The sequence below is a fragment of the Lynx canadensis genome, chromosome B4 (assembly GCF_007474595.2).
Source record: "Lynx canadensis isolate LIC74 chromosome B4, mLynCan4.pri.v2, whole genome shotgun sequence".
NCBI lineage: Eukaryota > Metazoa > Chordata > Mammalia > Carnivora > Felidae > Lynx > Lynx canadensis.
In genome coordinates this window covers 55,042,898-55,065,862 of record NC_044309.1, presented here as the reverse complement: position 1 = coordinate 55,065,862, position 22,965 = coordinate 55,042,898, and the positions used below count along the sequence as shown (strand labels likewise).

Genomic DNA, 22,965 nt, shown 5'->3' with positions numbered 1-22,965 from the left:
TTTGTCCAGTCTTTCTCTAACGAAGGGACTGGTAATTTCTACGTCCTTTACATATCAGAGCTGAACGTTGATTTCCTTGACTAAGATTCCCTACTATTGGGAACATAGGAAGTAGTTTGGTGAGGACTGAACTGTCTCCTTATACTTGGCTATGGGTCACCAAAATGAAACAGGGACCACAGAATAATTTTAGTACTATAATCATATACTATGCACAATACTTATGCAAAGTATTTACTTCAGGAGTTACTCTGGCAGGAGTTTCAGGAATGAATGATTTGTGTGGTGATGAAAGGAAGAACTTGAGAAGAGGCTAACAGAGGCATTGCTAGAGAATTGCACAGAATAGTCGATTGGGGTGGAGGAACCCACAAGAATCAGTAGGAAATGAGGCTGGAAATATCAGGTTGTGTCCAGAGGACATTTGGACTGGGAAATGTTTTATCAAATTCTGTGGTCAGCATGAAGTCACTAAAAGATTTTGTAAAGGGTAGCAGCGAACATGTGAACAATTAATCTGGCAAAAGTATTGGATAAACTGAGAGGACACTGGGCTAGTAGTATCAAGGTTAAGAGTTGGTATCTGACAAGACATGAAAAGGTGACATTGAGAAAGGCTATGACATGAAATTTGAGAGGTACAGTCCAGGGATCTGGCTTATGAAACAAAGAATTTGAGGTGCAGTCAGAACTTACAGCAGAGACTAGATTCTGGAGTCATTGCATGGAGGCTACAGCTTAAACTTTGAATGTACATGTGGTTCTGGAAAGAACAAGAACTGGGGCTAGAATCTTTGAGAATGTGTACATTTAAGGGGAGAGGAGAAAATAAAGTCAGCAGTGGAAAAGCCAGAAAGACGGGAGAAAAAACCGGCACGAGATACAATGGAAATTAGGGTAGAAGAGGCTCATTTTTTCTCCCAACAACGTCTGGCCTGTAAGGTCAGACTCTGAACTGTACAAATACACCCAGTCCTGATAGAAGAAAAGAGCTTCCTGTGTGACTTGGCTTGAATGACTTGCTTCTTGCCAGAATTGAATTCTTTTTACAGGGTAAATAGATGTAAATGTTCCACAGGAAGTGGTTAGTGTTTATTAGGTAAAAGTCCACATTTATGAGATGACGCCTCACTTTTGGAATTTAAGCAGATAGGAGAGTACTTTGTGGTGGCTGTAAAATTGTGGTGATAGTCAAATTTTGTATATAAAATGATCCTGACCTCAGAGGTAACTGCAAATGGTTTACTCCAAACCAATATACAATCTTCACAAATATATGAATTTTTTTGGATATCTCTATTTGCATGTAGTGCACACTATACGTATACATACCTAAAGTACGATCAGATGCTTTATGTCAGGTGTTTAGTGGCTTGTTTCTCGTGCTGATTGCACGGTCAGTGTTTAAAGGAAATCATGGAATGTTTGGCAAGTCTCCTCTATAGCAACAAGACAGTTTTCATCAAGTTTGTGAAATGTAATTTTATTAATAGAAGGGCATGTCTTACCAGACACACTGTCCCCAAATAAATAAAATCTCAGCATCATTAAAAGCACACAAACACACAGTTTTACAGGGTACAATACAAAGTCAATTTTGATGATATTCTTACTTGCATTTACTAAAAATCTGAGAAAGATTGTATTAATCTCTAAATAATTATCTTGCATAAGGAGAAAAGTAGAGCACAATTATTTCAGAATGTTTTGGAGTGACAATTTGCTTTAAAATATATTAAGATACATCACAGTTCAAATCACACTCTCTGTAACATTACAACATGGAATTGTACTTAATCAAAAATAAAAGTGGCTGAAGAAGGCTGTATACTTTCTTTCCTAACATTACAGTAATTTCTATTTTTGGCATGAGTTAATAACCTTTTCCATTAGTAGGAAAATGTGCTCTGCAAACTCTCGGAGGGCACCGCGGCCACCATTACATTTGCAAATATATCCAACAGCCTTCTGGGCGGTGGAACAGGCATCAGCGGGCACGCCACTTAGGCCCACTTTCTTCAGGCACTCCTCATCAGACACTTCATTTCCTATTGAGTAAAAGAAACACCGGTTGAATATTCAAGGAGACAAAGAATATTCTTTCTGTTAATGCAAAAAAGCAACCAGTAAGTACTTCTGGTAACTTAAATAAGACCTCAAGCACTCATGTAAGAATACCATGGGTGCGGTGGAACAAATATGTTCAAGTATTTACAAGCGTAATTGAGGTCTAAGGTTTTTCCTAAGCACTTCAAAATAAACTCTTACCTGTTAAAAAAAGAATGGCCTATAATTTCTGATTGCCATGCACATTAGAATTACTAGAAATTCTATATACAAATTATGAATTAAATTTTTTATTTAAAAAAATCCTAAACACATGCAAGAACCCCAAGTTCATGTGGAATACTTTTCGATGTTTTGGACTATTTATCGATATTTTTCTCTTTTCTCCACTCCTTCGTTTTTAGAGAGAGAGGGCTAAGGAATTCATAGACATCATGTTTTACCCCAAAACTCTTCAGCATCTATCTCTAATACATAAGTATATATTTCTCTAACAGATAAGTATATATTTTTAAAAAGTGACACAGTATCATCAAACTAATAATATCAACAATTCCTTAGTATCATCTAGTAACTTGGTATGTGTTCAAATATCCCCAGTTGTCTCAAATTTTCTTATAGTTGATTTGTTTCAATCGGAAGCCAAACAAAGTCCACATACTGCATTTTGTTGATATGTATTTTTACATACTTTTAATCTATAATAGTTCCCTCTGATTTGTACATCACTCATTTTTTTAAATTAAAAAAAAATGTTTATTTATTTTTGAGACAGAGAGATGAGCATGAGTGGGGGAGGAGCAGAAAGAGAGGGAGACACAGAATCTGAGGCAGGCTCCAGGCTCCGAGCTGTCAGCACAGAACCCGACGCAGGGCTTGAACCCATGGACAGTCAGATCATGACCTGAGCCTAAGTCGGACACTTAACCGACTGAACCACCCAGATACCCCTGTACATCACTCATTTGTTGAAGAATTACCATCACACTGACAAAACTACATCCTTTCTCAACCTGCCTGCTCTTCTCTCTCCCTTTCTTTTGTATTCACAGGATGAATTTCACAGGCTCCGAGTACGTTAGATTCACCATTCTGAGTATAATTATTACTACATCCAACTACACTAATAAAATCCTGGTTAAAAAAGAGTTTACTTGTTTTAAATCTGTTCCACATTTATCTACTGAAATTTTAAAAGTTATTAAATATGTTGAAATCTGAATTTTTTTCACTGAAAGATGATGAAAATTAAAGTTAGCATTTCTTTGCATAGTGTAACCCTTCAAACAAAGATGTATTTATTAAAATTTACTTACATAAGTGTTGATATTTTTAAGGAATATGTTTCTATACATTTATGTGACCCATACAAAATAGTGCTCTGATTTTAAAATTAAAATTTGGAGTCCATTCTCTGTTTTCTTGTTTTCTAACCTCTGTTTTTTATAGTTTAATGTTACATAAGTAATGCATTTTCTTGGTAGTAACATTTTTTTTAAAGAAAGGCATAAAACAAATCAGTATCATCCTACTTACCAGTATTTATGGATAATCACTATATTATCACATATATAATTCCACAATTTACTCACATAAATGATACACACTGTTATTACTATCTGCAGGTACTATAATAGGCATTCTATATTATCTTCAATTTTCTTCCCAATGGCCTTATAAAGTTTGATTTGTGTTTATATTATATATTATATATTATATATTATAAATAGGAAAACCAAGGCTTAGAGAAGCTCACTTAAGGTCATGCAGATAATAAGTATATCTAGAATCTGTTATACGTTCCACTAAAATTGTTTTCTTCTTACAAAAACTGGATCATTTTCTATCAAGGATTCTGTAGTATTCTTCTCCACTGAATTGTCACATGTGCTTCAAAGGCCATTCCTGAAGTCCTCAGATAACATGCTCCCACAGCATTTCTGTGTTTCTTCTTTAGAGGCCCATATTACCCTTGTAAATATTTATTTCTTACATGGCTTATGTTATATGTATTTTAATAACTTGTCATCAGTAATATCTAAAATTAGACATTTGACTGCATGCTCTGTAAGCAGTAAGTCCCAGCAACCAATCAAGCCTGCACATGGTATATTTAATAAATGCTGAAGTGAAAATCTTATGACATCTCATCATATCCATTTGCATTATGCACTATTCCATTTTGTGCATATTCTATTTTTGCAGGGTATTTAAGTGGGTTTTTTTTCCTCCACTATTGGCACATTTGTCCAATTTCCTTCCTAGATTTGGAATTTAAGGGTTAACAGTAGATATATTTTAAAAGAGCAAAACTTATCCATGGTATTCTATATGTTAGGATAGGATAGGTATCTCATATTCCTATATGTTAGGAATCCTTACAATAATAGATCTATGACATAGGTACTCTTGGCATTTCCAGTTTGCAGGTGAGGAAGTTAAGGCTTACTTTACCAAAACTGACTAGTCAGCAGTGTGGTCTGACTCCAAAGCATGTGCTAGTAATCATTCTACTAGGATACACTTGATATATACTATCAAACAAACCTCTAGAAAGATTGTCCCAATTAAAAAAAATTTTTTTAATGTTTATTTATTTTTGAGACAGAGAGAGACAGAGCATGAATGGGGGAGGGTCAGAGAGAGAGGGAGACACAGAATCAGAAGCAGGCTCCAGGCTCTGAGCTGTCAGCACAGAGCCCGACGCGGGGCTCGAACTCACGGACTGTGAGATCATGACCTGAGCCGAAGTCGGACGCTTAACCGACTGAGCCACCCAGGCGCCCCAAGATTGTCCCAATTTAATACTTTCCTTGGTAGTGTAAGAGAGTTCCTATTTCTCTACAACTATGCCAATCTTGGGAATTTTCTTTCTTAGTTCTTTATTTCTTTAAAGTTTTTTTAAGTTTCTTTACTTTTGAGAGAAAGAGAGAGACAGAGCATGAGCAGGGAGGGGCAGAGAGAGAGGAAGACACAGAATTCGAAGCAGGCTCCAGGCTCTGAGCTGTCAGCACAGAGCCAGACACGGGGCTCAAACTCGTGAACCGCAAGATCATGACCTGAGTCAAAGTTGGACATTTAACCAACTGAGCCACCCAGGCACCCCATTATTTCTCTATTTCTAAAAAAAAAACCCCTAGCCCACTTTATCATGGCTGAATAATAAGACACCAACCAAGATATGCCACTTCTTTCCAGCACAGTCCCATTTCTTTTCTCCATTCATCCAGAACTGCTAGCTTGTCTGGTACATTGACTTCCATTTTGCAATCCAGTTTTAAGGAAGAGAGTGTCTGCTTTGAACAGGCCCTTTCTGAGATTAACCTCACCTTAAAAGAAAAAAGAAAGAGAGAAAAGAGGGCAAAATGAGAAAATAAAAAAATCAACTATTTCATAATAAAATAACACCAGGTAAATAATACAAGTCACAAATGAGTAGTCTCCTGAAAGACCAATTAAGTAAAATCAACAGATATTTTAAAATGATGAATCTTTACAACATTGTATTTCTAATAGTCTAATAAAGACACTGTTTACAGTGGAAAGGATCCTATCTGTTGGTTAAAAAAATATAACATACATTGTCTGACACTAATTTAAGATTCTCCTATAATTCGATTTACCCAGAGGAAAGTCTATAACTTGTCTCTTGTGCTGCTTAGGAACACATATGAAAGATTTCTAGTAAATCTTACTAGAAACTATTTTAGCTTTCATTTTTACAAATATACTAAATATTAAATTATTTTGAATTCAAATTTATCAATCATAAGAATAGGTTACATCTTAAAAATCCACAAGATATTTGCTTTTTTTTTAATGCTGATAACTTACTTTTTATGAAATTTTTTTTAGTGAAAGATCCTATGGGAATTACTAGATAGCTCCTATTTAAAAATAATATGTTTATACTTACTGAATAAATAAGAAATATTATTTGTTGATTGACAAATTTCTAATTTTATTCATCTAAAAGTATGATAATTTTCTAGTCATGTGAAGGCTAAATTTCAGATATTGTAATAGATAATACTAAAAATTTAAATCTCTTATTTCCCTCACACGTTCTTTGACCCTGAATCATCATCTTAAAAAACATCACTATATTCAGGGAGCACATACCTCAATACCACTTTTCTTTAATAAACTTATCCCAATAGCATCTTTTACATCATAAGATATTATTTCTTTTTGGTCTCCTGATACATAAATGTGGCCATTGGTGAGACATCCATCAATATTGCAAACCAAAAGTTTTATCTCCTTAAGCTTCTCTTTGCCAAAATAGCCATATCTAAAAGAAACCAAAATAGACCTCTGAGTACAAGTACAATACTAATTACTCCCTCTCAACTGGCTAATACCAGTAAACGTAGTAACCATTCCCATTCATTCAAACATTACCCTTCACATGTACACTTCAGCTTCTAGTGCAAGAACTTTGAGTACAGTGGTCTAACCAGACCATGTGTTTCTCAAGTTACTGAATAAGCCAACTATAAGTATACTTTACATGTAGGTCTTCCTCACATGAACAAACTAATTGCAAAGATCCTAAAATGTCTGGAGTATCAGAAATTAGTGTCTAGAAGCACAACTCAACGTATCTACTAAAAATATGTCAGGGTCCAGTGCAAAGGCTATGCAAGTCTTGTTTTTACCTTAATACTCTCTGTTCTGCAATAGGCCAGTCAATATCCACATCTATGTCCACACTGTGCTCAGCTCGCATTTCGTAGTATGCCATTTTTCCACCCTAAAGATAGTATAAATACCATAAGTACTGTTTTTAATATTCGTTCACCATATCAGAAAGTTTCTTCTAATTAATGAATTCATTTCTATGATACTGACAAAAATAAACCCAGTGAAATCAGTGACTTACAATAAATAACTGTTTTCAGGGAAAAGCTTTTTGTTTCCTATATATTCAAACTATACACTATAATATTGTTCAAATTCTATGTACACAGTGCAAGCTTCCCATTTTTCTTTAAGCAGATTTCTATTTTAAGACCGAATAAAGCAGAAATACCCATCTTCCAATATTCTGACCATGAGGAATTTTCTAGAAACCCCCTAACTGTATCCCGTTTTTCTGACAGTCTCTCCTGTCATCATCCAAAAGCAGCATAAATGTTCTCAGAACTTATGTTCCAATTTGCAACTGAGTGGCAAGACAACGGAGGAAAAAGAACTGTAGTATCTATTGTACAGAATTGTCTTAGATCCCTGAACTACAGGGAGGGTAGACAATAACTGTCTGGATCACACGTGGGCAAAGGGAGGGACAGTTTCCTGATTCTGGGATCTGGGGGCAAGGTGGGAGGCCTTTCCTATGACTGTGATAATTTGAATGTCAAAATCAATTACCGGGAAATTTCATTTTTCAGAATTCTCAGTCTCTTCATAAATCTTATGATGATGAGATACTTCATTGTTCTCTACCTTTTAGGAAAGGGTCAAAACACAGTCCCCTTAGCAAAGAGTTTGGAAAGGGTGATATCTACCTGTGTCAAACCTAATTTTCCTGAGTACTCAAACTTAACTAAACAGTCTACAGTTTGCTTAGATACTGCCAGGAGACTGTTAAAAATACTTTTACCTCAGAGCATGAGTCACATTGAAATTTTTACTACAGAGAGTAGAGAGTTTTTTAAATGCTGATTTTGAGTAACATAAGGACCTGAATCCAAATCCCAATAGTACCACTTACTACCTATTTATGCCCTGAGCCAAGTACTTCCTTTTCCAAGCAGCCATTCCCTCCTCTGTAAAACTGGGCAGGAATGTCTACTCTATTCCAGTGCTATGGAGATTACATGAGATAACCTATATAAAGTGTTTGGTATAGTCCTTGGCACACAGTAAGTGCTGAATAAATAACTGCTATTAACTAAAAGGAACAAATGGTATATGATGTAACCATGTAGGCTCTAAAGATATGAGAGACGTTCCCAACCCTTTATTTTAAAATGAGAGCAATGAGACTCAGAACAGATTAAAATGTACACTCAAAGCCACACAGTTAAAGAAAGAACTATAATCTGGCTTTCCTGACACCCAGGTTGGTGCACTTCCATATCTAATATATTTTTTGTTTTGTCTCTTTTTGAAAGCAATAGATTTTTATTCAACTGTACAACCAGTGTGACAGTAACCAAACCATGGATTAAAAACAGAGTTTGAATGGAATAAAATGAAAGTCGGGACACATATACAACATTTAATATTTGATTCATTTCTCAGTTGTAGCAGAATTCCTTGCATATCTACTGAATGGACTCCAAAGATTACTTTAGTGTAAACCTACAGGATAAATGCCTCAGATAAATCTTATCGGTTATTTCCTTTCCTCTGGGGATTGATACTTTTCTTTATGAACTGTGCCGTAATTCTTCCTTAGAACTGAGGAGGTATACATACAAAATGATTTAAAAGATCTTTGCAAAATGAAGGCACAAACCTGTAAATAGCCCATCTCTATCAAATGTCTTTTAGCAAAATAAAATGAGCCATTTTCATATAATTCTCCATCCCAGTCTTGTCGACGAGGTCGTTTAGCTGGATTCAAATTCAGAGGCTCAGTCACTTCACGAACTAAAAGCAAAAAGCTATAGTAAGTCTATATTCCTTTGAATACTGAATATTCATTTAGTAATTAAAAAAAAAAAACCTGAAAATGTAAAATATTTTTCTATCTTGATAAATAGCTAAATAGATTTTTAAAGGAACAAAATCTCTAATAATGCTGATGATTTATCTTTGCTAATTATATTTGATAATTATTAAACAATACGTAATTATAGTTACTTTATACTACTTATTATCTAATCATAGAAAAATAAAGTATTTTATAAATGAGCTCTGAATAATTGAGGTTTTAAGGCATTTATACAAATAAAATTTTCTGGGGGGCACCCAGGTGGCTCAGTTAAGCATCTGACTCGTGGTTTTGGCTCAGGTCATGATCTCACAGTTCCTGAGTTCGAGCCCTGCATCGGGCTCTGCACTCACAGCACAGAGTCTATTTGGGAGTTTTTCTCTCTCCCTCTCTCTCAAAAATAAATAAATAAAGATTTAAGAAAAAAAAAACTAATATAATATTCTGGGAGGACATCAAGGCAACCTTAAGGTAGCTTCAAAAGGGCTGAACTTGCCATAAAATATCCTTATTTAATATTTGAGTGCTTTAATCTATTTCTCATTATTTGCTTCTATAGAAATACAATGTATGTGTTTATATAATGTGGTTGAGAAATTACTTTCATAGAATTATTATAGAAAACTGAAGATTTCCTCATTAAATTATTAATACTTTTATGTTGATAAAAATGTTTGTATATTACTCTTACCAGAGTTAAAAAATATACTAAACATAATAATAAATACTATTTACTTATTCTTATCCTTGGTAATGAAGGCTCAGCAATATCAACAGCAGTGATTATAACATGATGTAACAGATGGAGCCCTCAGTACTGGGAAATAGGGATCCTCTTGCTTTTTCACTGTATTTTTCCCAAAACTGTGTTTATGGATGTGTAATGATATGCATCATGATTGTAAGTTTAATGCTGGTGATTCCTCAGAATCTTTCTTTACTTTTGGCTGTCATTATCTGTGTAACGGCTTTTAGAAACAACTTCCACTTACTTCCTTAACTAAACCATCCTCTGTTCAATTCTACCCCATCAGTGTTTGATATAATCTATGAAAAGTATTCAGCAAATATACATTGGATAGCTAGCTACATATAGTATAGTTTTATAGGCAGCGTATAAATAGCAATGAATATGGCTCCCTCTCCTCTCTTGGAGTGTGCAGTCTGGTGGTGGAGACAGGCAATAAACAGACTAGAGAATTCAAGTGGCAGTCTGAAGAAAAGCAATGAGAGGGGCAAGTCTTTCTTAAGTGAACAAGGATCAGTGGCTGTTTTCTCCCTAGGGATGTTTGCGGACTCTGAAGAAGTGAGAAAGATCAAGCTTGGCATAAGCAGAGGAGCTCTACTGGGGTAAGGAGAACCCAGAGGTTTGTCATGGCCCTTTGGACTAGAATCATAGATTGTCTTCTGTAGGATCCCAAACACAGAGCTAGTTCTTCCTACCCAAGTACTCCCCTACAGGACTTCTGCTGAGTGTACTGCGGCACAAGAAGCTAGGGATGGGTTGCAAGGCTGGGCTTAGAGGTTTTGTGGTGCTTAGATCCTAAGGTCCTGTTAGCATGGGGTTATTACTAGCAATACATACAAGATCTATCTCCTGGCAAGATACCTGCACTAAGAGGTAAAAGGAAATTAAAGGTTGAATCCAGCACAACTCCTAACTGGATCAAAGTGACTAGCTCCATATTCCATCTGCCTGATAGAAGAAAGGGTGTGTCCTTTTGGAAGAAAATAATATATTCAGTTGACCTTTGAACAATGCCAGGGCTGGGGCACCAACCCCCCACATGATTGAAAATCCACATACAACTTTTGATTCTCCCAAAACTTAGCTACTAAGAGCTTACTGTTTGCCAGAAGCTGTACCAATAGCATAAAGAGTCAATTAACCCATATTCTGTTTATGTATTGTACTGTTAAAATAAGCTAGAGAAAAGAAAATGCTATTAAGAAACTCATAAGGAAGAGAAAATACATTTACAGTATTGTACTGTATTTATTGGAAAATATCTGTGTATAAGTGGACCTGCGCAATTCAAACTTGTGTTGCTCAAGGGTCAACTGTACTCCAGTCTCTATGTCAGGCATATGACAAAATTTGAGTCATGATGAAGAGGCACAAATACATTAGCCATAATTAGAGAAAAACAGTTGTAGAAACAGAACTATAAATGACTCAGATGTTGGAACCTGCAATTGAGGATTTTCAAATAAATATCATAAATATGTTAACGGTATTAGAGGAAAAGATTGAAAAACAAAAAAAGATGGAGAATTTCAACTGAGAATGTAATCTCTAAAAAATAACTCCAATGTACATTCTATAAACATATATCTGAAATAATTCACTGGACAGGATTTACAGTGTACTACATAAGTCAGAAGAAATGATCAATGAACTCAAATATGTCAACATAAATTACTTAACATGAAGCAGAGAGAAAATCAACAAACGATACAGAACAGACTGTGAGAGACAGGCTTAAAATTGTTTAAAATACACTTAAATCTGGGTCCCAGAAAGAAAGGAGAGAGAAAATGTGGCAGAAGACATATTTGGAGAGATAACGGCGCAGAATTTTTGCAAACTGATGACAGATATCAACCTATAAACATGAGAAGGTTAAAGAATTCTAAACAGGATAAACACACACACACACACACACACACACACACACACACACACCACAGCAATACAAATTGGGAGTCAACTATGAAAAATTAAGATACAGAGAAAATCTTAAAAGCAGGGGAAAGGGAAAAAAGGGAAAAAAGACATTATATTTAGAGAAACAATGATCAGAAAAACAGCTGATATCTTAAAAGAAACAATGGATGGTAGGAAATAATGAAATGACACGTTAAAGATGCATCTTCAAAAGGATAACATCTTACAAGTGCAATCTTAAACTGCTGAAGGGAAAAAGGTAAATCAAAATTTTATATTCAATGAAAGTACCCTTTTAACATAAGGATGAATTATAGACATCTTTCGACAAACAAAAGCTGAAAGAAGCTGTTACTAACAGGTACACACTGTAAGATAGAAGCACAGATAAGTAGAAAGAAATGAAGAATAACAGAGAAAGATAAATATGCAGGTGGAGGTAAATGATAATTTTAAAATAATTTTTAAAATACCTTTAATTGCTTAAAATAAATACAACCACAATGTATTGTGCAGTTATAATATATAGAGAATTATATGTAACAATAATAGTACAAAACAGCAGGGGCTAAATAGAAATTTACTTTTGTAAGGTTTTTAATTATTTGTGAAAATACAAATTCAGGCAGGCTACAACAAACTGAGGGTACAAAGTGTAATCTCTAGAAGAGTGATGTTGAATAGAAATATAGTGTGAGCCGCGTATATAATTTTAAATTTTCTAATGGCTACAGTTTAAAAAGAGTAAAAAGAAGCAAGTGAAATTAACTGTAATAGTATATTTAATTTAGCCCTATGTATCTAAAATGTTTTTTAACATGTAATTAATATAAGAATTATTAATGAGATGTTGCATATGCTTCTTTCATACTAATCCTAGAAACCTAGTATGTATTTTACACTTAATGCATATCTCAATTTGGACTAACCACACTCAAGTGCTGACAGTACGAGAGGCTACTATATTAGATGGTAAGGTTCTAGCATGATAACAACAAAAAAAGATTACAAAAAGTTATACAATATGAAATAGAAGGATTTTTCAAATATTGATTAATCCAGGAGCATGTTTAGTAGTAGTGATTTAATAAACAAGGAACATAAGAACAGAATCATAAGAAATACCATTCTAGGTTAGAATCCTTGTTCTTAATAGCATTCTGTTTTACAGTGGTTCTAGGAAAATATATGACAAAGACAAAGCTCTTATCCCTAACATTCACATCTTAGTGTTAAAAGATATTTATTTAAACATTTCTAATTTTCTTAAAAATATTTATGGATATATTTTATATGGCTTTGTCATCTATTTAATGTACATATTTCTTGAACTTCTTTAATCATATAGCATATGAATCTCAATATTCAGTTTAACACTGGGCTTCCTTGATTTGCTTCAAAAACTTGTTTTAAAGCTTTAATAGATTCTTCCTAGAAATTATTTCCTCAGAAATAAGAACTTCTGGGCCACCTGGGTGGCTCAGTCAGTTAAGCATACGACTCTTGATTTTGGTTCAGGTCATGATCTCACATTTTGTGAGATCGAGCCCTGCATTGGGCTTTGTGCTGATGGTGTGGAACCTGCTTGGGATTCTCTCTCTACCCCTCCCCAACCTCAAAATAAATAAAGAAAAACATTTTTTAAAAAAAGAAGTAAGAATTTATGAGATTTGGTAAATAAGTTCAAAGTTTTATACATATAACTTAACATAGAACCTGGCACAGAGAAGATACTCAATAAACATATACTGAATGAAGTCAATCAGTAAGTATATTTACTGGTACATTTTATTGGTTTGGATAACATTCATATGTTGAGATAGAAGAGTCTTATTTTCAGCCCTTCTTTATCCTCTTGATTGCTCTGTTTTTGCACTGTCTCCAGTTTCACTGCATCTTCCTTACTATCTCCTTTAAGTTACACGTTAGAGACAATTAGGCCAGCTTTCCTATATTCAACAAATGTCAGGGCACCTAACAGAAATCACACTGCCTTTCCTTACGCATGTTCCAACACTTCCCTATTTGTTGTTCATCCTATTCTTTATTGCATATTTTACTAGTTTATCTAGCTAGAAATCTGGCTCCAGCTAAATACTATGGAACTCTTCTTATACAGGAGTTACATATTTTGAGAAGTAATTCTACAATTCATTCTTAAGGTCCTCCAGAACTTTTTGGTTGATTTCTATTCCCATGATTCTAATATAATTTAGGAATTTACCAAGCAAGTCTAGGACAAAGAATTATTTCACATCTAGAAAAAAATGATATGCCTGCCTGCCTCAAAAGGCAAATAGTGTTAAAACGTCCATTTATAAAAAGTTAAAGCAAAGAATTTGGTCTGTCTTGTTTCAATAATCACAAGACTTAGAACTGATTATAAATGTCATTGCCTATTACAGTTAAGAATCATGTGGTCTCTTTTACTGCTTCCCTCCTGCCTAAGGATTATTTACCTATGAAAAAGCTGATTCTCCATAAAAGCTAAAATAAAGACTGATATGACAGATTACCTCCTTTCTGAATTTCACTCCATCGAAACTGATGGCGTCGCACAACAGAGAAAACAGAATCGTATCCTTCTTCTCGAATCATTTCTGCAACTTTTTGAAGGTCAGTGGGATGTAAACACGGAGAAGTTGCTTGAATATTTCCCACAATGTCAACCTCTTAAAAAGACAAAACAAATGAAAAGAACATCAAAGTTCTTTGCGAGGAATAAAAGATCTTAAATTCAAATGTGAAAACAAGTCTTATGAAACAATTAGCAAGTTAGAAATTACATAACATCTTGAATAAACTATCAAATTCATACCATTATGATAATTAAGAAATTCTATGATGGCATCTAGTGAGGTAGAACTGTCTTTTGAAACTTCAGAACTTCTTCGATGAACTTGGGCACCAAATTGTTTGGCCACATTCTCAATTTCATCATGGTCTGTTGAAACCCACACACTGTATGGATATTAAAAAATAAATATAAAAAGCCAAATCATTAAAAGAAACCACTAAAGATAAAAAGGAGCTCTGCAACCCCAAAATACAGCTTACGTAATATGAGAATAGTTTTTATGCCATCAAAAAATAATTGCAGAGCTGAAGTATTATAAAATTTAAAGAATTATAAAGTATTTTGTATATAAACTTTAAATGTCTGAATAAAAATGCAGTATCTAGTTTTAACATAGAGAAGGTGAAGGTAGGATGAGAAGATGGTAAAGACAGTAAAAAGTGAACAGTAAAAGCAAAATTTATGTCACTAATGGAAATATTTGTTTACATATAGAAATATTTATATTTGTATTATGCATATCATTTAAATAAATGTTATTTATGTAGCCCTAGATTTAGTTTTATAAAATTGGAAAAAAGTGATATTTGGTATTTTTAAGGCTACTGGTATATTAAGTAAAACAGCAGTGGTAAACTTCAAATCTAAAGGAAATAAAGAAGATCCTTCTTCTTATTCCTCATTCAAATCCAAATTATTTGGTGAAGGATTTTAATATACTTGCTAAGAAAAAAATGGATTTGGCTTTGCCAAACATTGAAGCTGAAAAAATTTCAAGCTTAGAAGCAACTAAAGGCCCAAGTCTAGGCTCAAAATAATCAGGCAATCCAACTCTCTTGTTTTGCCAACTAACAATGGGTATACTGTAAAAATAAGAATACACAATCAACTGAGTTATACCCATTGACAACAATTACAGACATGGGAACATGACTCGATGGACTCTGGGAAGTTTAACTTAACTGCTCCTTTAACCACTTCTTACACAGTTCCCCATTTAAACTTTGTAAGATGATGACCAGGGGTAAAATGCTACTTTGGGGAAATGTGCTAGTCTCTATTGAAGTTAAGTATCCTGGACCTTTACAAATTTCCTTTGCTAGAAACAAAAGATGTGAATATTAATCTAGCCACAATGTTTTTAATAGTGATCTTATACAAAGATAGTTTAATGGGGGCGCCTGGGTGGCTCAGTCAGTTGTGTGACTTAGGCTCAGGTCACAATCTCATGGTTCATGAGTTCGGGCTCTCTGTTGTCAGCACAGAGCTTGCTTCGGATCTGCTGCTCCCCACCCTCTCTCTGCCCCTCCCCTGCTCATTCTCTCACACAAAATTAAATAAACATTAAAACAAAACAAATATAGTTTAACGACTTACAGTCTTTGGCATATGCATTTATTTTTCTTTTATCACCTTCACTCAACATCTACTGGGGGTAAGAAGAACTGCATGTTTCAAATGTCTGTCCTCAATTGTCAAGAGTGAAAAGAAAGTGAGAAACTAAAGAAAAATTTCTAACATCTCCAGATTTCACTTATTAATATCAGTTATTCCCTTTAGCCTAGTAAACAAGATGAGCCACTGGCTAGGGGTCAGGTGTCTCACATTTACTGATGTCACTCTGTGCATCTCCCAAATGCATATTCAAATCTGAAATATTTGAAGGCAGATTTTTACTGGAGAAATGTCACAGTCAAAAGTATATAACAAAGTACCAATGAAAACCTAGTTTTAAATTACAGAAGGTGAAGGTAAAATAAGATGGTAAATACAGTAAGAAGTGAACAAGAAAAGCAAAAGAAATCTAATTTATGTCACTAATTGAAATAGATCACTAAAGTTGTTTACTTTATTATTCTGATTTTCTGTAATGAAAATTCAACACCACAGACTCCAATGATATTTTTGAAATGCTTAAAAGATAAATTAAAAATGGTAGAGGTTTTGGAAGAGGTTTGCTTGTTTTTCTTTTCTTCCTTTTATCATTCATTCATTTCTTCATTCATTAAATGCTTACTGAGTGTCTACTATGTTTCAGGTCCTATTTTGGACACAGGAGATAACAGTCCATTTTCTTAAGAAACTTTCAGTTCTCAACCTATCGGTAGAGACAGCAGCCAACACAGTACTCAAATTCCCTTTAAACCATCAGGGAAAGAGAAGAAAGCAATGACCAACCTCTCTACAATGCTTTATTCTTACAAAGTGTTTTTATAGTGCCTGCTACATAACATGCTCAATCTATATTTGTTAATAAATTAAACAAGAAATGGTCAACAGCATGGGATCTGAAGGAATGGGTTCAAATCCTGACTCCACCATGTTAGCTGTATGACCTTAGGTAAAACCCATAATCTCCCTCAGCCTCGATTTTCACTAAAATGCAGGTGATATAAAAAAAAAATACAGGTGTAATAATAGTAATTACCTCATATGGTTGTTATGACAATTAATACAAACCACAACACACAATAAATATTTCATAAATGTTAGCTATTTGGTATAATAAAATAGGAATGGTAATAAAGGGACATCTACATGGTCTCATTTTTTTTTCATGTTTATTTATTTTGACAGAGAGCATGAGTAGGGGAGGGGCAGAGAGAGAGAGGGAGAGAATCCAAGCAGGCTCAACGCTGTCAGTGTGGAGTGTGGACGCTTAACCGACTGAGCCACCCAGGCACCCCTACATAGTCTCATTTAATCCTCACACTGGCTCTGTTGGAAAGGGAAACTGAAGTTCTGCCTTTACAACTTCAAAGGTCCAAATGTCTAATCTGTATGTATGAAAACAGCATCCCATATGTAGACTTAAAATACAATGATCATCATTTATTAAAGGGACTACGTAAGCAGATAATTTTCTTTTGGTTTAAGGGAATCAGAAGAGGGAGAGCAAAAAAGAATGAGCAAGTGAATAAAGAGGCCTAATAAAATTTAAAACCAGTACAGAGTAAATGTCAAAGCCTAATGCTAATGGCTTTAGCCTCAAATGAAGTCATACAACATCTAACAGGATGAACAGGAATATCAACCCTGAAGCCTACGTACATTATTTCAAATCACAAACTGCCATTTCATGGACACTACAGCACAGGCCTGTCATTAATCATAAATCCACACCCTAGAAATGAAACTTCATGTTTGTTTTTTTCCCAAGTATGTTAGGCAACATTTACAAAATCTATTTATTCTGAGGTTTACTAACACAGCACTGGACCACTGTTGAAAATCAGGCTCTTATAAACTCATCTCAAACAATAACTTTTCACTAACTGAAAAATTATCTCAGCATTTTCCTCAACTGCTAATTATCCAAATTTGTATGCAAACTTAGTAACTTGGAAAGTATCGTTAACTTTGACTCTGCGCAGGCCAGAAAAATCTACCTCAATTACTACATCATGGTTTTGAACAAAATAATCTCCAAAGCGTCTTCCAGCCCTGAAAAACACAATCAGGCAGCTATAATTTTCTTCAATTCCTTCCTAGGGTAAATATTTGTCAAAGAAAGTAGAGGTCAGGGGCAGCAAGGTTGCTCCAAACTTGGGACTGTAGCTTTAGAATAAATCAATTAAATCCAAATTAACACATTTTAATTGAGGTTCTAATACATTAAGCATACCAAGACAAATGAGTGCCTGCTCACAAGAAACTCTTCAACCTGTTAAAGAAAGGGTCAGCCCAGGCCAAATCTGGCTCACAGCCTGCCTACTTCTGTTAATAAACTTTTAATGGAATACAGCTATGTTCATTCACTTATGTAATTTATGGCTATTTCCACAACACACAATAGCAGAACTGAGCAATAGAGACCATTCAACCTGCAAAGCCTAAATTATTTACCATGTGGCCCTTTACAGGAAAAGTTGGGTGGACCCCTGAAATAGAATAAAGCCACAATTCCATTAATTCTTCAAGGTCAAAGCATGCTAGTATTAGGAAGAATTTTGAAGATAATTACAACTTTCTCATTTTACAAGTAAGGTAACTGTGGCTCATGGAAGAGATGAAGATTGTAAAAACCCTCCATACAAGGGGAAAACGTCAAGGATGGATCACACACTATATAGAGACGCTATTCTAAGGGCTGTGTATACCACTACCTCATTTAGTTCCCTCAGCAAGCCTATGAGGCAGATAATTAAGTCCATTTTGCAAATGAGGAAACTGAGGCACAGGTGTTAAGTGATTTACCCAAAGTTCCAGTTAACATGTGGTGAAGCTAGGAATTCAAATCTAGGGTCTACGACTGTACTTTGCTGCAATAGTGCACGCACTAAAGAAGGTATGAACAATGCTGCTATGTGCAGAAAACAAAGGCACAGTTACTTTCCATTGAGGGGATCAGCAAAAGCTTCAGTAAGGAAGTAGTGCTATTCCATTTTATTACCTTTTTAAACTTTCCAGATCCCTAGAAATGATGCCACATAGCAGACAGCTATGTGAACTAAACAGTAAAATCACATTATTATATAGTATTGTAAGTTTGAGAAGGCAGGAATCAGATTATGCTCATTTTGCTGGTTAAGGAAAATACTGGTTTTATGTCTTCAAATTCTATTACTAGTACAGTAGCAGATACCATAGGTGGCTGGAAGTATAAAATACCATTCCTATTGTCAGGATGATTATACTCTAGATGTATTACATAAAACTGGTACAGAAAAAGTTCTCAGGAATCATTTATTCTTTCATGGAGTTTTGTACAAATGCATTTAATAAATGGAGATAGGAAAATCGCTGCTTAATATATACATATACTTCCAATAATTTCGTAGCAAAATCCCCTATGTCTGCTATAATGGCTATCTGTTGGGTTTTGACTCCCACCATCTATTGCCCTTTGGTGATCATATTCCAATTTCTCTCTTGATGAAACTGTCACATGGTGCTTTAGGGGGCGCTCCATCACCGGCTCCAAGAGTGGAAGGGGCCACTAAACTGTACCAATACAAGCGCTGTTTTAGCCAAAGTGACTGGCTCAAGGATGACCCAAAGAGACTTTAAAGCTGCAAAGAGGGCAGCTCTTTTTGGCTGGACTGAAACCTGGAAGGATAGGAACAGTAAAATAAGGGGACAGACAAAGCTGGACACTAATGCAGATAAGGTCAGGTTTCATTTGTTAACGATGGCATAAACTAACTCAAATTCCTCCCAAACAAAGGCTGGAGACTTCTTAAAGGCAGGTGTGTTAAGGCAAAGGTATCGTGTCGGGGCTAAAGGAGGTCAGTCCATGTGACTAGACCATCTGGATTTGTCAACTGGTGCTTATCCAGATCAGAAGCACACTTCTAACTTTAGGATGGGCAGCAAGGTGCAAATTGAAGCAAGGTGCCCATCAAATTCAGGCCCTTAATTTTCCCACAGGGACTGGGAGGGAGTGAGAGTTACCTACTGGGATGTTTGCATTTCAAAGAGATAGCTCTCAGGTCCTTGAGGAAACAGTTTTGGATGGTAGATTTACATTCTGAAGCCTGGTGAAGAGGGCTGTAACTGAAAACTTTCTAAAGTAATTGTTCGGAGAGGGGGTTCAGAGGCTTCCTGCCTGTCACCAGGTTGGAACAAACAGTAAATTCTCCTGGCAGCACTGAGTTTTCTCAGACATCTTAAGGGGGTTGGGGGGCTGGGATCATCCTAGGAACATGGCCTTAAGCTGCTAGAAACCATACTAGAGTTCGAACAAGTTCTTCCGCGCCAAGTTGTTTTGCGGTACTCAGCATAGCCACCTGACACCATAAAGGGAGGGCCTACCCAGAAGAACCAAGAAATAGAAGATTCTGTTGATGGAGGGCACTGGCACCATTCCCTTACCTTGCTTGATTTGTCTTGAAACTATTTATCGACACCCAATATAGTATATATTGTTTGTATACCGCCTGTTTCTCATTATAACGCAAGCTCCTTGAGACTAGGGACTGAACCCACTGCTGCTGGTGTTACAACCTCTGGTTAAGGACACAGAACAGTGCCTGTCACTGTAGGTAGTCAATAAATATTTGCTGAATGAATAAATCGTTCTTTGCCTTTGAATCTCATTGTACCTGAAACAAGCCTTACCTTTTGTTAAGCCAGGTTGAAAGGAGTTTCCTGACATGCTACCTAAGAGTTGTAAATGAGTTTTGTTCTTAATCTACTGTGAATGTAAGTTTTGATCTCTACTTCATTGCACAGAGATGGCATATCACTGTTGTCTGGATGCACCCTCTCTCGGCCCTCTTTTTTTTCCCCCAGTGTGCACTCTTTGTAGGGATGAAAAAATGTCCAAAGCCTGTGAGCTCCCCAATGACAAGAACCATGTCACTTCATCTTGGTGTTTCCTTAGGTGTCTATGGCAGAAATTAGGGCTCAGTAAATGTTTCCTGAATTGAACCAAATCCCCAAGTCCTTCCCTATCTCTGCTTTGCACACTTCCTACTACACTACTACATTAGTGTTATCATCTGGGTGCCTGCCCCTATTTACCTTGCTCCACCCAGGGCTTCGTTTGGATTAAAACATTAAGAAAATTCGTAAATTCTTACTTTGGGAGTATCTTTTTTTAAACAAGACTAGTTTAATGAAAATCATTTACCCACATATTAATGTGGGCAATTAATTTGCTCCAAAAACAATCATCTCTTAAAGACCAAAAACCCAGGCATCAAGAAGTTAAAATAATTTACTTTCCACGGTAACAAACTGAAGCACAATTAGCGTGAAGTTACTATGTGTAAACTCATTCCTGACACTGAATTCTATCTTCTTTTATGAATGACATCAGCTTGTAACTCCTGACCAAAATGGCATATGGTAATGGCTCTGAATGATGAACAATTAAAACTGTCTTTAGGGCAGAGAGGTTCCAAAGATATGATAAAAACCATTTAGAAGCATATCATAAAACAGCCTGCTGGACGTTTTCTCACTATCTCTTACCTATGTACAAATGTAGGTAGCTTTTTAGATTGTGCTGACTCACAGGCACATAGCTTGGAGTATTTTTCAAAGGTCAGAAAGAGATCTCCAAGCTGAGCTTGAAACTCGAAAGCCTTGACACCTCACTCCATTCATGAACCCGATGCCTCCCTAATCGATCGGCACCAAGTGGTTATCAGAGGCTGAGCACCAGGGGAACCCCAATGGCCTCTGTCTACAAGAGTTCACCTATTACCGCAGACGTTTCATAGGGGTGGCCTCCTTTACCCTGTGAGTCAACCAGGGCGGCGGACACGGTTGAAAAGGGGAATTCTCCCCTTTTACGCAAGGCATTCTCAAGGGCAGGGACAGGAACTGTCCCAGGTCAAGACTATTAGCAGCTACGGAACAAGGAAGAAGCTGGAGCACTTCCTCCCTGGGCTCTCAACCGGGGCCCAGACAGCCCGGATCTTGCACACCCCTTCTAATAACAATTGCCCTGGGAGCCCCAGCTCTGCCAGCGGCCCGGCTCCCCGTCCCGACCCCCGCCCAGGCCGCGCCGCCCACTCTCGCACATGCGCACCTCTGGAAGACCCCCGAGTCCAGGGCCGCACGCAGGACCCAGCCAATAAGCGGGACCCCCGCCAGGTGCTTAATGTTCTTCAGGGGGATGCCCTTGCTGCCGCCCCGGGCCAGAATTAGGGCCGCCAGGTGCGGGGGCTTCTCCACACCTCGGCCCTGGCCTCCGCGGGAGTTGCGCTGCAGCTTCGGCGGCCGGCCCCGGGAGGGCCGCCCCCGCGGGTTGGAGACGGAGGTGGCGGCCCCCTTCTCCACCGAGTCCATCTTCCTCCCACGCCTTCTCCCCAGCTTCTCCACATCCGGGAGCTCTTCTCTCGCTACCTCAGCTCGGCGCCGCCCGATCTCCCCGCCCGACAACTCGCGGGGGTGGCTGTTCCTGGCCCCGCCTCCGCCAGGGGCCGCCCCTCGCGAGGCATGCCGGGAATTGTGGTCCGGGGCCACCTCGCCTGGCTCCACAGGCCAAGGAGGCTCTGGCAGGGCGACCCCAAACACATGCCAGGCGGTGAGAGTTGAGAGATAACTGCAAAGAAGTTCAGCTTCTAGAGGGAGGGGGTTGATACTATACGGAGGTGTCTAAAATAGGCAACATAGATTATAGATTTATTGCTAAGGAACTTCCCCACTTAAGAATTGTTAATGGGTTTCCCACTGCGCATTAAGATGCACCCTGACACAAATCAATCTTGTATTTTAAAATTACGTTTTAAACATATATCTTTCTGTGTTCCTGACTCTTTATTTCCAAGAGATCACCTCATCCGAATGTCCCACAGGCACCTTAAATTCAACATCTAAAACCTCAACTCTCCATATGGGCTCAAACTGCTCCTACCTCTGCATTTTCTATCATCATCACTAAATATCTAGTATCAAAAGCTTGGAAATCAACCTTGACTATTCCCGTGCAATGTAGTAACAACCTATTCTTGGTGTTTTTGGTTGTTGTTATTTTTTGTTTTGCCTGCTAAACATCTTTTCCTTTTATACATTGTTACTTGCATTATCTGGTGGGGCTTTCACTCACATCCTCTGCATTGCAGCCATGGGTGTGTGACCTGAGCTGGTCAATATAGTATCTCATCTGCCTGACTTAGCTGTGGTCTAGGGAGGGGCATGTGACCAAGCAGAGCCCATTGGAATCCTTCCCAGAGACTCTGGAGAGGAAAGGATTTTTCTCTTGCGAGTTTTCGGGTACTAACAACACTATAACTCTGACTCCTCAGGGCAGGATGAGGGAGGGAGAGTGGGGGGGTTGCTGTTCTGAAATGGGCTGAGAGACAGATGTTCACACAG

The 22,965-nt window shown here is 36.9% G+C and overlaps 1 protein-coding gene across 1 annotated transcript; it reads right to left on the bottom strand.

Moving 5' to 3' along the window:
* Positions 1–1,462: 1,462 nt before the first annotated feature.
* Positions 1,463–22,022, bottom strand: CMAS (cytidine monophosphate N-acetylneuraminic acid synthetase). The gene is made up of 8 exons (XM_030321925.1): positions 21,677–22,022; positions 14,218–14,360; positions 13,916–14,071; positions 8,534–8,667; positions 6,729–6,823; positions 6,190–6,361; positions 5,243–5,396; positions 1,463–2,048 (listed from the first exon to the last, which is right to left on the bottom strand). Exons 1-8 carry the CDS (start codon positions 21,934–21,936, stop codon positions 1,858–1,860), a joined length of 1,305 nt encoding a protein of 434 aa, XP_030177785.1. The 5' UTR covers positions 21,937–22,022; the 3' UTR covers positions 1,463–1,857.
* Positions 22,023–22,965: the final 943 nt, after the last annotated feature.